The sequence below is a fragment of the Primulina eburnea genome, chromosome 12, assembly GCF_022965805.1.
Source record: "Primulina eburnea isolate SZY01 chromosome 12, ASM2296580v1, whole genome shotgun sequence".
NCBI lineage: Eukaryota > Viridiplantae > Streptophyta > Magnoliopsida > Lamiales > Gesneriaceae > Primulina > Primulina eburnea.
In genome coordinates, this window is record NC_133112.1 from 30,045,001 (window position 1) to 30,059,763 (window position 14,763).

At 32.2% G+C, this 14,763-nt stretch overlaps 2 protein-coding genes across 2 annotated transcripts; both read left to right on the top strand.

The window, feature by feature from the left end:
- Positions 1–1,781: 1,781 nt before the first annotated feature.
- LOC140807966 (flavonol 3-O-glucosyltransferase UGT89B1-like) lies at positions 1,782–3,471 on the top strand. The gene is given in 3 exon segments (XM_073164943.1): positions 1,782–1,845; positions 1,969–2,195; positions 2,197–3,471. Coding segments are annotated over 2 exon segments (1,407 nt in total). The 5' UTR covers positions 1,782–1,845; positions 1,969–1,976; the 3' UTR covers positions 3,385–3,471.
- Positions 3,472–5,970: 2,499 nt separating this feature from the next.
- On the top strand, positions 5,971–9,898 carry LOC140807316 (uncharacterized). The gene is made up of 5 exons (XM_073164116.1): positions 5,971–6,713; positions 7,906–7,963; positions 8,216–8,299; positions 8,420–8,561; positions 9,409–9,898. The coding sequence occupies exons 1-5, from the start codon at positions 6,338–6,340 to the stop codon at positions 9,685–9,687; spliced, it is 939 nt and encodes a 312-aa protein (XP_073020217.1). The 5' UTR covers positions 5,971–6,337; the 3' UTR covers positions 9,688–9,898.
- The last annotated feature ends 4,865 nt before the right edge of the window (positions 9,899–14,763 follow it).

Below are 14,763 nucleotides of genomic sequence, written 5' to 3' on the forward strand. Positions count from 1 at the left end.
AGAAATGCATCTTATGGATTTTGTCACAGCTTACTTATACGTATCACTCGATAGTAATATATATATATATTGAAAATCCCTGAAGGATTTAAGATGCCTGAAGCACAAAGTTCAAAACCTAGATAATGTTATTATTTGAAATTACAAATATCATTATATGGGTTAAAACAATCCGGCCAAATGTGATATAATCGGCTAAGTGAACACTTCATGAAAAAGAGATATGTAAACAATTCAATATGCCCTTGCATTTTCAATAAAAAAAAAAACAACATCCAGATGCGTAATTATTGTTGTATATGTTGATGATTTAAACATCATTGGAACGAATAAGGAAGTTCAAGAAGTTGTGTCATACTTGAAAGAAGAATTTGAAATGAATGACCTTGGAAAAATAAAGTATTGTCTGGGTTTGCAAATTGAACACAGAGAATATGGAATATTTGTTCACAGTCAAATTATACAGAAAATGTCCTTAAACATTTTAATATGGATAAATCAAATCCTTTAATACTCCAATAGTTGTTAGATCATTAAACATAGAAAATGATCTATTCCGTCCATGTGAAGATGATGAAGTTATTCTTGGTACAGAAGTACCATATCTAAGTGCTATCGGTGTCCTTATATATCTTGCAAATTGTACAAGACCTGATATATCTTTTGCTGTAAATTTATTGGCAAGATTTAGCTCATATCCAACAAAAAGACACTGGAACAGAATTAAACATATATTCCATTATTTACGAGTAAAGATAGACTTGAGACTTTTGTATTCAAAAGATAGCAATCAAAGCATAATTAGTTATGCTGATGCCTGAGTATTTCTCTGATCCACACAATGCACATTCTCAAACTGGATATGTATTTACTCGTGGAGGCACTGCAATTTCTAGGAGTTCACAGAAACAAACATTCGTAATAACTTCATCAAATCACGTCGAGATTATTGCACTACATGAAGTAAGCCGTGAATGTGTTTGGCTAAAATCAATGACCGAACATATCCAAACCTCATGCAGGATTATCATTCGACAAGAAGCCCGTGACACTATATGAAGATAATGCTGCATGTATTGCTCAAATGAAAAAAATGATACATAAAAAACGACATAACTAAACATATTCTCCCTAGGTTCTTCGCATTCACCAAGCTTGAGAAGAATAAATATATTGATATTCGTTACATTCAATCAAGTGAAAACTCATCAAGATCTCTTCACATAGGCACTTCCTACGACAATATTCAGAAAACATAGATATAATATTGGGATGTACAATCTACGAAATTTGTGAAGAATCGTTCGTGTTAACAGATGATGGAGAGTTTACGTAACTATACTCCTTTTCCCTTACTATGCCTTTATCCTAATGGGTTCTTCCTAGTAAGGTTTTAACGAGGCAGTAAAAAAACACGTAATGAAGACAATCATTTTATCATGATCATCATCACAAGGGGAAGTGTTGAAATAAGAAAGTTGAATGTTGAAAATAAGAAGTTGAATGTTGAAAATAAGAGTTGTAAATATTGAAAATTAGTGTATTATGATTTATGTAATGATGTATTTATTTTTGGATTATTTTCAAAGAAATTCTGTAAATAGATCTATCAATTTGTGAAGAAAAACACAATTGAGTAGAGAGAAAATTTTATAAAATATATAGTTTGATATATTTTGTGAGTTTGAGATTTTTATTTTTTTATCATAATTTTTTATTTTTAATAGTTTGAAAAGATTTATATTGCCAATGGTATTTGACTCATACATTAACTCCTTCCTCTTTCTCGGTCTCGGTCTCCAAGAAAGTTTCTCGGAAAGCAAGCACACTGACAAACACCCGATGGTATTTTACAAGTTTTTATTTGATACTTTAATTTAAGCTTTCATCAACTCTAAATACATTTTATTACAGCCATTTATTCTTGAAATTTAAAATTACAATAGCATCTTAATTCTCTCACAGCAGCAAGAATTATGGAGAAGAAGGCAGCTCATGTTCTAGTTTTTCCCTATCCAGCACAAGGCCACATGCTTGCTCTTCTAGACTTAGCTCACCAACTATCCCTAAGAAATCTAAGCATCACCATTTTAATCACCCCGGGAAACCTTCCGATTCTGACACCACTTCTCTCGGACAATCCCTCGATCCAGACACTGATTCTCGCCTTCCCAAACAGCCCCTTGATCCCTCAGGGGTGTTGAAAATATCAAGGATCTTGGAAACCAGGGAAATATACCGATGATCAGCGCTCTGAGCAAGCTCCAGGAACCCATAATTCAGTGGTTTGACTCTCACTCTGATCCACCAGTGGCGATTCTATCTGATTTCTTTCTCGGTTGGACGCATGATCTGGCTTGCAAGCTCAATATTCGGAGAATCGCTTTCTACGGCACAGGGGCCATTTTAGCTGCGGTTTTTGATCATGTTTGGGGACATTTAGAAGCTGTCAAACCTGGGTCTGAGGTAACATTTCAAGATTTACCAGGCTCGCCAAGTTTGACTTGGGACGAAGTCCCTTCACTGTTCCGCCGCTACAAAGAATTACAAGTCACCGATCCCAGTTATGAGTTGGTCAAGAAGTCAATAATGGCTAATACTCGGAGTTGGGGTCTTGTCTTCAACACTCTGGTGGCCTTGGAAGGGGAGTTCTTGGACCATTTGAGTGAGAAAGTAGGCCATTCACGGGTCTATTCTGTTGGGCCACTGCATTTATTGGGTAGGCCCAATAACTTAGGTGGTGGCCCAATGGCTAGTGATGATGTCTTGTCATGGCTTGATGAGTGCGAGGATGGGTCTGTTTTGTATGTGTGTTTTGGAAGTCAAAAGTTGCTCAAGAAAGCACAGATTGAGGCTCTGGCTAGTGGGCTGGAGAAGAGTGGTGTAAAGTTTGTTTGGGCTGTTAAACAGGCCATGACCGAACAAGCGGCGGATGGGTTTGGGTCCGTTCCCGATGATGGGTTCGAGCATCGGGTAGCAGGCCGAGGTTTTGTGATAAAGGGCTGGGCTCCGCAGTCGGCGATATTGCGCCATCGTGCTGTGGGCCGATTCTTGAGCCATTGTGGGTGGAACTCTGCCTTGGAGGCCGTAGCATCTGGTGTGGTGATATTGTGTTGGCCCATGGAGGCGGATCAATATTTGAACGATAAGTTGATGGTAGATTATAAAAAGGTCGCGGTCCGAGTGTGCAAGGGTAGCGACACAGTGCCTGACCCGGATGATTTGGCTCGGAAAATTACCGAGTCGATGCGCGGGGACGTGGTGGAAAGGATTAGAGCATTGAGAGATAAGGCTGTGGGAGCTGTTAAGATTGGTGGGAGTTCTAACAAAGATTTGGATGGACTTGTGCAAGAACTAGCAAAACTTAAGGTGGAGAAGGATTGATGATAAGTGATAACTATATAAATGTCCAATTTATGGGTATTTATCTACTCTAGTTATTATTAATGAATGGCTAATTTTATGAAGTGATCATGAATGGAACGTAAAAGTATTACTTTTTTTTTAAAGTATATATTTTTTTGTTAATATGTTCTTCAATTGATATCATGTGTAAAAGTTTTTTAGAGTTTCAAAATCAAAGAATAAATCACAATTATTAGGATCCCTTTGCATGTGTAACAAAATATCATTAAAAATAATTATACATTCAATAATTATTTATGGTGATTGCATAAGAATTTTCAAAGATAATTTTACATAGAAATGTAATTTTTTCACAGAATTGTCCGTTAAAATTACTAATTTTTTGCAAAAAGTAATATCTTATAAAAAGAAATATTTATTAATATTAATGTATTTATCTACCAGATTAAAAAAAAATTCATGACTTCGAATTCTTATTGAAATTCAATCTTCTAATCAGGTCCATGGTTGAAAATTGGATTACTTGCTTTTATTGCACTGAAAATCTAAACAAAATTTATGTTGAGAATTAATCACCAAAAGACAAAATCGGTCCTGCGGTTGTATGGTGGAGTTAGTGGGGGTGGCCGAAACATTCTTTCTCAAAATAGGAGTTGGTTGTGACTTGTCTAACAAGTGAGACAGTTGTTCGTGGTTCCTTAATCAAAAGTGGCCTAGTTTGATTTCTTATTCAAAATACCCAAGAGCTTAAATTTTATTCATTAGTCAAAATTGATGCTAAACGGATCAAAGTGCAGGCTAGTATACAGAGCCTTCATGTTATCTCAGGTGAAAAGACTAATAATGTACAACCATAACCGCAAAATATTTCTCTCGATAAATGATAACTATTCAGACAGTCTGAGGGAAAGTTGTTCAATGTCCCATCAATTGATCACTCATTTGTATGAATGAATATCTTTATGCACTTACTAATGAAAAGAGACGTTTACATCACAGATACTAGTCTCAAACTCGAGCGACATTTATCTTATTTTAGTCTGATTAATCGACTAGCAACGTATTTAGGATATACAATACATTTTCTAATGAATTTCATGATCCACTAGACTCGTGAACCTCATGGTACTTATAATATATTCGAAAATTTTATATATGCATCTTGCATTAGCATACGGATAAATTAAATGTCACAACTGAATAAAATCTTAAAATATTATTAAAATAAAGATATCGTTTGAATAAGAGACAATAAAGTTCAAGTCACAAATTATTTCGTTGGATACTTGATCTAACCAGAAGATCCGTAAGAACGCACTAATGAAGGCTTTGGCTAATGGGCTAGAGAGGAGTGGTGTCAAGTTTCTTGGGCTGTTAAACAGGTCACGGCCCTACAAGTTGTGTATGGGTTTGGATCGATTCCTGATGGGTTCAAGGATAGGGTAGCGGACCGAGGTTCTGTCTTTGTGGATGGACCTCGTTGTTAGAGGCTGTAGCATCGGGTCGCCACATGGATAGATACCCGGGCTAGCCCAATTTTTTTTAAAAAAAAATTTATATATAAATTTTGTATAGATCAATTTAAAATGTATAAAAATTTTAAAATTTAAAATTCTAGTTCAGGTAGAGCCATATTTCTGACTTCGTCACTGGTATCGAGTGATGATTTTTGCATCAAATTATAATGCAAGCAATTAAATACAATCTTGACCACATTTTGTACTTCTTGCACAGATTATTCTTCACGTATCTTTAATTTCCTCCATTATAATTTAATGCATCCCAAGATTATATATATTTCATAAATTGGCAAGATTATTATTATTATTTCCAACCACAATTTTCCCATATATCTTTAATTAATTTGACAAATCGAATATGTAAGCGTGTAATTATTTTAGAAAATTAAACGGCAGATGATATATCTTAATCCTTTGTAGACAATGTGTTTGCCTCATTAATTTCCAATGAGTGGTGCTTATGTTAATACTCGGACCCATTTGAACTTCATTGAGACAAACACACTTCAACTAAGAGTGTGCATAATTAGTCCTATTTTCATAGATGAAGCCATCGGAAAATATCGAATATGGATAGTCGTCACATTTTTATTTTAATAATATTTTATGATTTTTGATATCCTTTTTCAAATGGGAGTTATAAATATACTATAGATTTTCAAATGAAATTAAAGCTATTTAATGGGGGAAAAAGAGAACTATAATTTTATCTTGAAAATTGATGTTGGGAAATTAAGTGAATTTGGATGTAAAGTTCTACACTTTCTTTTGAAGTAAGCATGCCATATATGCTCTACTCTTAAATAGTTGTTTTATATACATTTTTCTACTTATCCTCCATGGAGTTTCATTGGCAATTTTGATATATCGTTCACCTATGTGCTAACTACTGAGGTGGTATTCACCCAATGAATATAAGATTTTAATATGCTTCATCACGTCTAATAGATGAATTTCACCTCAACGATAGATATATAAGTGAGCACAATTGATGAACAACATATCAAAATTATATATATATATATACTTTCGTTTATATCTTCGAACACATTCACAACCTACATTAAGCTTGTGTGACAAGTATTTTCTTGATATGCGAATCTTCCCGCACTTGATAATGCATGGAATTCAAATATCATTTTCCATAACTATTTTACAAGTCTAACATACTTTCATTGGCTTTGCTTAAACCCTAATTAAGTACCATTATATATCCATATATGTTCAATGAAATCCCACCTCTCCATACCAACTCAATTTACTAATTAATTCCCACCTTATATATATCCACACCGCATAAAGAAATTACGTACATCATCCCATTTTCAAGAAACCAATCTTCTTCTTTTTATTTATTTTATTTTAAAAACTTTACACTCCAAAATAATTTCCTAATATCATAAAACCCTAATGTAAAGCATAGAAAATTTAAATTCTTCTTCTTCTCCAACATGTCCAAACTATTTATCAGGGAACAAGATATGGAAAAGGTCAAAAACATTTCGAAAGAAAAAGAGAAGTCGTATACAAATATATTTTCGAAGCGCTCCAAGAAGATATATCCATTTGGACTTCACAGAACTTGCTCGCCTCTGTCTTTGTCTTCTTTATCATTGTCTTTGTCACATAATTCGACGGATTCTTGTTCCTTGACAGATTCTTCGAACTCACTCGAACAGAAAATATCGTTCGCGGTTCGTTTGATTGATGCGGCTGCAAGAAGAGAAGTACCTCTTACTAAAATTGCGCAGCAGCAGATTCATGCTGATGATCACGATCCTTGTGAGGATGGAACAAGAAGGTGCAATTGGATCACAAAAAACAGTGGTAAAATTTTTCTTATTTGCATTTTACAAATTCAGCAATCTTACACAAATATATTTTTAAAATATAGATTTTTCAATAATAATAATAATGCATGCTTTTAAGTGGAATCTTTCATTATTACACGTTGAAAAATAATTGAATTAAGCAAGCTAGTAAAGGTAACAAAGATTATTTAAAATTGATGAAAAAAATAATATATATCAAACTATTTAAATTTTACCCTTGAAATGAGTACGAGTGTAGGTCAAGCAATCTTTCCCAATAACTTAGATTCCTCTGTTGGATTCCATAACCAAATTTCACTTAATATAGGACTTCATTTAAATGGTTGTTACCTACACCTACACGGTGTTAAGTTAATTAGAAGGATAAATTAATTGTCAAAAATTTGTGTGAGACGGTTTCACGGATCGTATTTTGTGAGACAGATCTCTTATTTGGGTCATCAATGAAAAATATTATTTTTTATGCTAAGAATATTACTTTTTATTGTGAAAATTGATAAGGTTGACCTGTCTCACGAATAAAGATTTGTGAGACCGTCTCTCAAAAGACTTACTCAAATTAATTAGCGTCTCCTCTGAAAATATTTAAATTCTTTGCATATTATATATATATATATATATAAGAAAATAAAACATGTATTTACGAAAAAAATGCTCGATGATAAATAAAAAAAGAATACAAGTACATCAGAGAATTTAAATCTTCTTGGTCATGTATCTTTTAATTGGTGGAAAATTTTAGTCATATTTCATCAGAATGTTGATGTGACACTACACACGTCGATTCCACGTCAACATTGCATCGATGTCATATTAATACCTCGTCGTGAAAAAGTTTAAATTGCCAAAAATAAAAATATATAACTCTATATGAATAAGCATATAACTTTATATGAATATGTTAGTGCATCATCATTGATGACTCTTTATAACTTTATATGAATAAGCATAAATTTATAAATTAATTAAAGTATTCATGTTGATGGTTGTGCATGCATGTATTAAATTTAAATACATACATTCATATATATATATATATATATATATATATATATATATATATATATATATATATGTGTGTGTGTGTGTGTGTGTGTGTGTTTGTTTGTGTGTTTGATGTTACTCTAGATTAACCAATAATTATGATAATTTTATTAAATTAGCTATTCTAAGTGAAATCATTCCAGATGAAGTTTACGTGCAATTCCATGACGAATGCTGGGGAGTTCCAGTCTACGATGATAAGTAAGTCATACCATACATCATTAGCATAATTAAATATTCACAAAAACTGTTCTGAGACGATTTCACAAGTCAGTTTTGTTATACGATCTCTTATTTTAGTGGCTCATGAAAAAAATTAATTTTCATGTTAAAATATTAATTATTATTGTAAATATGAACATAGTTGACTCGTCACAAGAGACTTACTAATAAATATTTGATTTGTTATTTAAATTATATCACTGTGAAAATCTTTTCTAATGTAACAAGCAGTCAGTTGTTCGAGCTGCTCGCAATGTGTGGAATGCTAATGGATTTTAATTGGACTGAAATCTTGAAAAGGAGAATAATTCTCAGGTTTGATTAAATTTTTCCCATATTATAATCAATTTTTTTCCGAATGATGAAAATAACATATAATTTTATTTCACAATTAATAATTACTTTTTTGTGAATATTTGATTTGATTAAATTCAGGGAATCTTTTCTTGGATTTGATGCTCAAAATGTGAGCAAAATGGGTGAAAAAGAGATGATGGACATATATTCCAACAAAGAATTAACTTTACCAGAAAGCAGGGTTCGGTGCATTGTGGAAAATGCAAGATGCATAAATAAGGTAAACATTTTAAGTAATTGCAGATAATCCCTTGTATTATGTTAAAATCGCAAATACCATCATCTGAAAATTATATATATATATATATATATATATATGCATAAATAAGGTAAACATTTTAAGTAATTGCAGATAATCCCTTGTATTATGTTAAAATCGCAAATACCATCATCTGAAAATTATATATATATATATATATATATATATATATATATATATATATATATATATATATATATATATATATATACTAGTTACTCTGCACACGCGTTGCGTGTGTACAATCTTTTTTATCATTATCGATGGACTAAAGTAAAAATTGACAAATTATGGAGGGATTAAATTGATATTTGAATGATTGAAATAAAAAAATAAAAATAAAGTGTGTGTTGAAATTTAAAAAAAAAAACAAAAAACAAAAGTGTAATATTAGTAGCATATAAGGGTATAACTGGAAAAAAAAATGGTGTCCTCCTTGGCAGTTTTTATAAGGTGATCAACCTTAATATATATATATATATATATATATATATATATATATATATATATATATATATATATATTTATATATATGTTAACCATCTCTTCAATTAATCGATGGATCATACAACTCACCATCACTACTCATGACATTACGAGAGCTGTCTGCAAACAAATCATCTTGATCGAGCATGTGTTTTGTAATTCGGGCTGAAATATTTACATATATTCGCTCTCCGACGAAATATTTAAAATGTTACAATGAAAATTAGGGCGGTTATAAGTAATTTGAACAATGTAAAAAAAATTAACATTTAGACAGAAATATGTTATCCCCTATATTCACATGAATTTGCTCTATTTTAAGATTGCTAGGGAATATGGATCATTTAGTAGCTACTTGTGGGATCAAGTGAACTACAAACCAATTATCAACAAATTCAGAAATTCAAGAAACGTGCCACTGAGGAGCCCAAAGGCGGAGACTATGAGCAAGGAATTGATGAGGCACGGGTTCCGATTGGTCGGTCCCATTATCGTATACTCGTTCATGCAAGCGGCGGGAATGACCATCGACCATCTGGTATACTGTTTTAGATACAAAAAATGCGTAGATATCGTGGAAAGACCATGGAAGCATGTCTGATACATCTTCATGTTCCCGTGCTGATGATAGTAGTTTATAGTAACGAACATCGATTAATTTGTTGTGTTTATGGTCCCAAGTCTAAGTAATTTGAACATACCAAAATAACTTATAATATATAATTACCGATAAACATGTAGTAATGTATCCTTGGATTGTCTATAATTATTTCTGAAATAAAATGATCACTATGGCATCAACCATGCATTGGGTTTACTCCAATATTCCTTTTTTGATGAGTTTATGTATTAATGTAGATAAAGTCATTTTCGTATCGACTCAAATCCAGGTCACATACTCCATACAAAACGTAAAACGTGTAAGCCATTTAAGTAAACCAACTCCAAGCCGACGGATGTTCCACCTTTTAGTTCTACTTTCATTGTATATATATCTTAAATGGCAACCACACAAGAATATGCCCCACCTAAAAGTTGAAACACCACCTCGACTATTCAAACAAGTTCTATTCAATTACCCATAAAAAATTAGCAAATATATATATATATATATATATATATATATATATATATATATATATGTTGAAAAATAATATTTAAAATGTGTGTATTGAATATTTGAATGTTGAATATTTGAATGTTGAAAATAAGAGTTGTAAATATTGAAAATTAGTGTGTGATGATGTAGGTAATGATGTATTTTATTTTTGGATTATTTTTAAAGATTTTCTATAAATAGATCTCTCATTTGTGAAGAAAATCACAATTGAGTAGAGAGAAAAATATTATAAAGTGTGTAGTTTGTTAAATTTTGAGAGTTTGAGATTTTTATTTTTTACCATAAATTTTTACTTTTTCACAACACGTTATCAGCACGAAACTCTAAAAGTCCTACATACTTTTCCAAGCTCCAAACAGAAGAAAAAGGTAACAAAAGTAATAATATTTATTTTACTGTTATTTATTTATTGTGTATTTATTTAATATACAATATAATGTTATTATTAGAAATAATAAAAATAAATTTTTCATAAACTTGTTATAAATCCTGGGAGGATGTTAAGACGACATCCCACACTCCCGGTGTTGAGGATCGAAGTTGAGTTTAGAGGGGGGGTGAATAAACTCTACTCGTTTTTCGTATTGATGAGGTACTAGAATCTTGTTAAGGATAGTAGTTGATCTTGTGTGAATACTTTCACCTGATTACAGTAGAATCGTGCGGAAAAAATCTGATGAAGTAGTTGAAAAAACAATAAAGCAGTAGACAGCAGTTGTTTATGGAAGTTCGAAGATAAACTCTTCTACGTCTCCCCTTCTTCTGTTTCCAGAAGGTATAACTAAAAGACTTTGGATATTACAGTACAACACTTGTACACACCCACTTCAGAAGGACTTACACCTCAGCCTACTGAAACTCCTAGTTTCTCAACTTACAAAAATGCGGAACACAAAGTTCTGAAAAGACTCTTTTCAGATTACAGACTCTTCTGATAAAATATTAGTGCAGTAAAGATCGTGAAGAGTGTAAGAATTAGTAGCACAAGATGATCTTCAAAAAGATCAGATATAAGCTATGAAGCGTGTGCTACTTTTCTTTGTGTTGAACTTTTAAAATGCTCAAGGAAAACTGATATTCGTCTGATAAGAAAGTAGCTTTGTTCCTTGAAAATGATATTATGAGAAGTGTCGTGTCGAACAAGGATTTGATCCAAGTATATATAATCGACTGAGTTCAACGTTCATAATCAGAGAAGTCTTCAGATAACTGATACAATCAGCTTTATTACCGAAATAGGTTCCTGCAAAAAAGCTATAAAACAATCAGTCTTGTTTTATACTCAATTGGGTAATATGCATTAAATGACTCCGTATAGTATTTAATACTGCAATTAATACTGGTACTAGGAACACTTTAACGGTAACAATTAAGATAGCAACGTTAGAAAACGTTTTCTACTGGTTTGTATTGTTATCCCTTTTTCTACTGGTTTTAGTTTTACTAGAGCAGCAACTACTGATAAGCTAATCTGTTGAATTGATCTGCTGGTCTACTGGTTTTAGTTATCATCGCCACAATAAAATTCATATCTAACAATTTCCCCCTTTGTGGTGATGCCAAAACCTAAACAGTAGAAAATCATTAAGTAAAACAGATAAACATTTAATCAAACGGATAAAGTTAATAACGCATTAAAGTAAACAAATTAATCGGTTCCAATGTCCCTGTAAATGATTTCTTCATTTTGAGGTTCTTGATCTCTTCTGTTAGAAGGTTCAGCCTCATCTTCTGTTTGTCTATCTCCAGCTTGATCTCCTCTATCTCCTCTATCTTCCCCTTTTTTGGCATCAGCGGCCACGACATGGGTAAAGAGATCATTCAGTCTGCCGGAAATATTTTGAATGCCATCGGTTAACATCTCCAGATACGGGGTCTGAGAAGAGATGCGATTATCTAAGGCAGTGATAGATTGATTTTGAGAGTCAATCTTGGCATCCAACAGTTCCACAGAAGTAGACAGGGATCGAAAGATATCATCATGATCAGTAATTCGAGTGAGTATATCATTTTGAGCAAGCATGATGGCGTTGTGAGTTCTTGATATAGCTGTTCTGAAAACAGAAGCTTCAGCATACATCTTGTCCGTCGTCTCCTTAGTGAGATAGATGTGTTTACTCATTCGCTCTCGGAAAGATTGAGCACCACTGAATTCCGCTAGGTTTTCATAAGACATACGTTTCACTAAATCAGATATGTTGTTGAGGTCGGTTTGTAGACACTGAATCTGATGTTCGAGGTTGAAAGCATCTGATTCCGGGGAAGGAGTTCGGTCAAGAATGCGTTGTTGACACGTCAAGAGCAGATCAATTGTGATTGCGTGACTCATACAAATATTTCATTGATACATGACAAATGCAATTTTTTTATTGGGGGAGAATTTATCATACCAGGTATACCCGAGCATTAGGAAAGTGTTGTGTAAGTATTGCTATGAGGTTTGGTACAAGCAATGATGTGATCTCGTTGGCGTTGTCAACATGTTCATCATCTCTTCCATTAATCAATGGATCATACAACTCATCATCACTACTCACGACATTACGAGAAATGTTTGCAAACAAATCATCTTGATCGAAAATGTGTTTTGTAATTCGAGCTGAAATATTTGCATCACTAGTAGAAATATTGGAAGATCTTACATTTGTAGTTCACGTCGTGACCCCATGAATTTAAATCCTAGACTTGTGTTCTATTTGCCCCATATGCAACATCTCATTCTGTGAGAACCATGATATGTTGATCTCAACCCCATGAAGTCAAATCACATGGTCATATTCTATTCCGCACTCATTTATAATTTTGTTCGGTGGGAGCTGTGATATGGTGATCTCAAGGCCCAGTGTCTATCCCTAAATATGTCTGAATTGAATGTTTGTCAACGTGATATGTAGAAAGTCTTGGTTGGTCATTGAAACATATTGTTCTAAAACTTTGCGTTATGACTGGCATGATTGACTCGGGATCATAACCTCTCATGTTGTGTGATATTGGCAATAATTCCACGCAGAGGTACAAGCACTCCATATGATCAAATCAAACATAAACTGTACACGATATTCATCTGTAATATAGACGTGTTCTTTAATGTAACGAGATATTGCATTGTAAGAATATTTTGTTGATAATTTGACGAAAAATTCAGATGAGTAGATCTGTAGCATGCGATGCACATCATTCACCAATTGTAAAATTGTAATAGATTGTGGGATCATCAAGTGCCTACTTGCGGGGATGCTATTTCTAATCATCTTATATTCGATAATGACAGTCACCTACCTAGTGTAGGACACTTACAATATCCATTTGTGGAGGGAAAAAATAAGTAATAAAATGTCATAAAATCATAAAATATTTTATTATGAGTTTTTTAGAAATGTATTATCATAAATCATACAATTTATGTTGGATCAAAGTTCATTAATCATTTTACAATATTCTTAAGATCAATTTATTATAATGAGTAATTTCAAATAAATGTAATCATTTAATATATTTGTAAGTCACAAAGTATATTGTGTATTTTTCTAATTCAGTTCTGAATGTAATTTATAATAATAAAATAAAGTATTATTTTTACTATCAAATTATATAAAGAATAATAATTTAATATTTATTTTGTGTAAATATAATTTATCAAGTAATTAAAATTTTAGACTCTAATTATTTAGGAACTGAGATAATTAATGAATTTACTAAAAACATTAATAACAATTAATTGAAGGCAAACATTGTTGATCGAGCAAAACTTGCATTGTGAAATCTTTGGTAAAAAACAATAAAATTCAAACTCGATATAATCACAAGTGCACGATGTCAAGTAATAATATAGTGTACACAAGTATGAGTATCATTCATCCAGAAACTGTATTTCACAATTATTATTTCCAATTATTAAGCTTGTAGTAGCGATTATTTGAATGATTACGGACTACTAGAATAATTAAATAAACAATTACTAAATGATTCAACGATGAGATAATGAAATGAATAAGCTAAGATGATCGATTAAGGATTCAATGACAAATGATTTTTTTGGGAATCTCGATTCACTTGCCCCTCGTTGATTTAATTAATTCGAATCGACGATGATCCACTCTTTTGAAAGGATTTCCTAACCAATTGAACACACTATCTTGAGCTATGCCAAATTAATTCAATACGGTGAATTAATTAAATCTCTTTAATTATTTATCAAATGTGAATTGCATGTCGCTCTATGAAATCCCCTAACTTTCGACATATTGGACTATGACTACATGTATCTGGTTTCATATTTCTATGCAAATCGTAAATCCACGGACTATGCTATTTGTTCCATCACAAGCTATTCTCTCGAACTCATTCGCAATATAATATTATTATTCATTTAGATACGCCTTAATAATGCAATGAAAAACAGTAGCATAATCAAGAATCAATCAAAAGTCGATAGTTAAATTACCTAACACGATTTTATGGTAAAATCCCCTTAAATCCCAACAAATATGAAAATTTATCTCCTAGAATTCATGATAAAAATATGCAAAACCATGTTTAAACTAGAAGTTCTAAACT

Excerpts from the sequence above, each read along its gene's own strand:
- LOC140807316 (XM_073164116.1), top strand. The coding sequence starts at position 6,338 with ATGTCCAAACTATTTATCAGGGAACAAGATATGGAAAAGGTCAAAAAC. Across the intron at positions 6,714-7,905 it reads TTGGATCACAAAAAACAGTG|ATGAAGTTTACGTGCAATTC; the intron begins GTAAAATTTTTC and ends AAATCATTCCAG. Across the intron at positions 8,300-8,419 it reads AAAAGGAGAATAATTCTCAG|GGAATCTTTTCTTGGATTTG; the intron begins GTTTGATTAAAT and ends GATTAAATTCAG.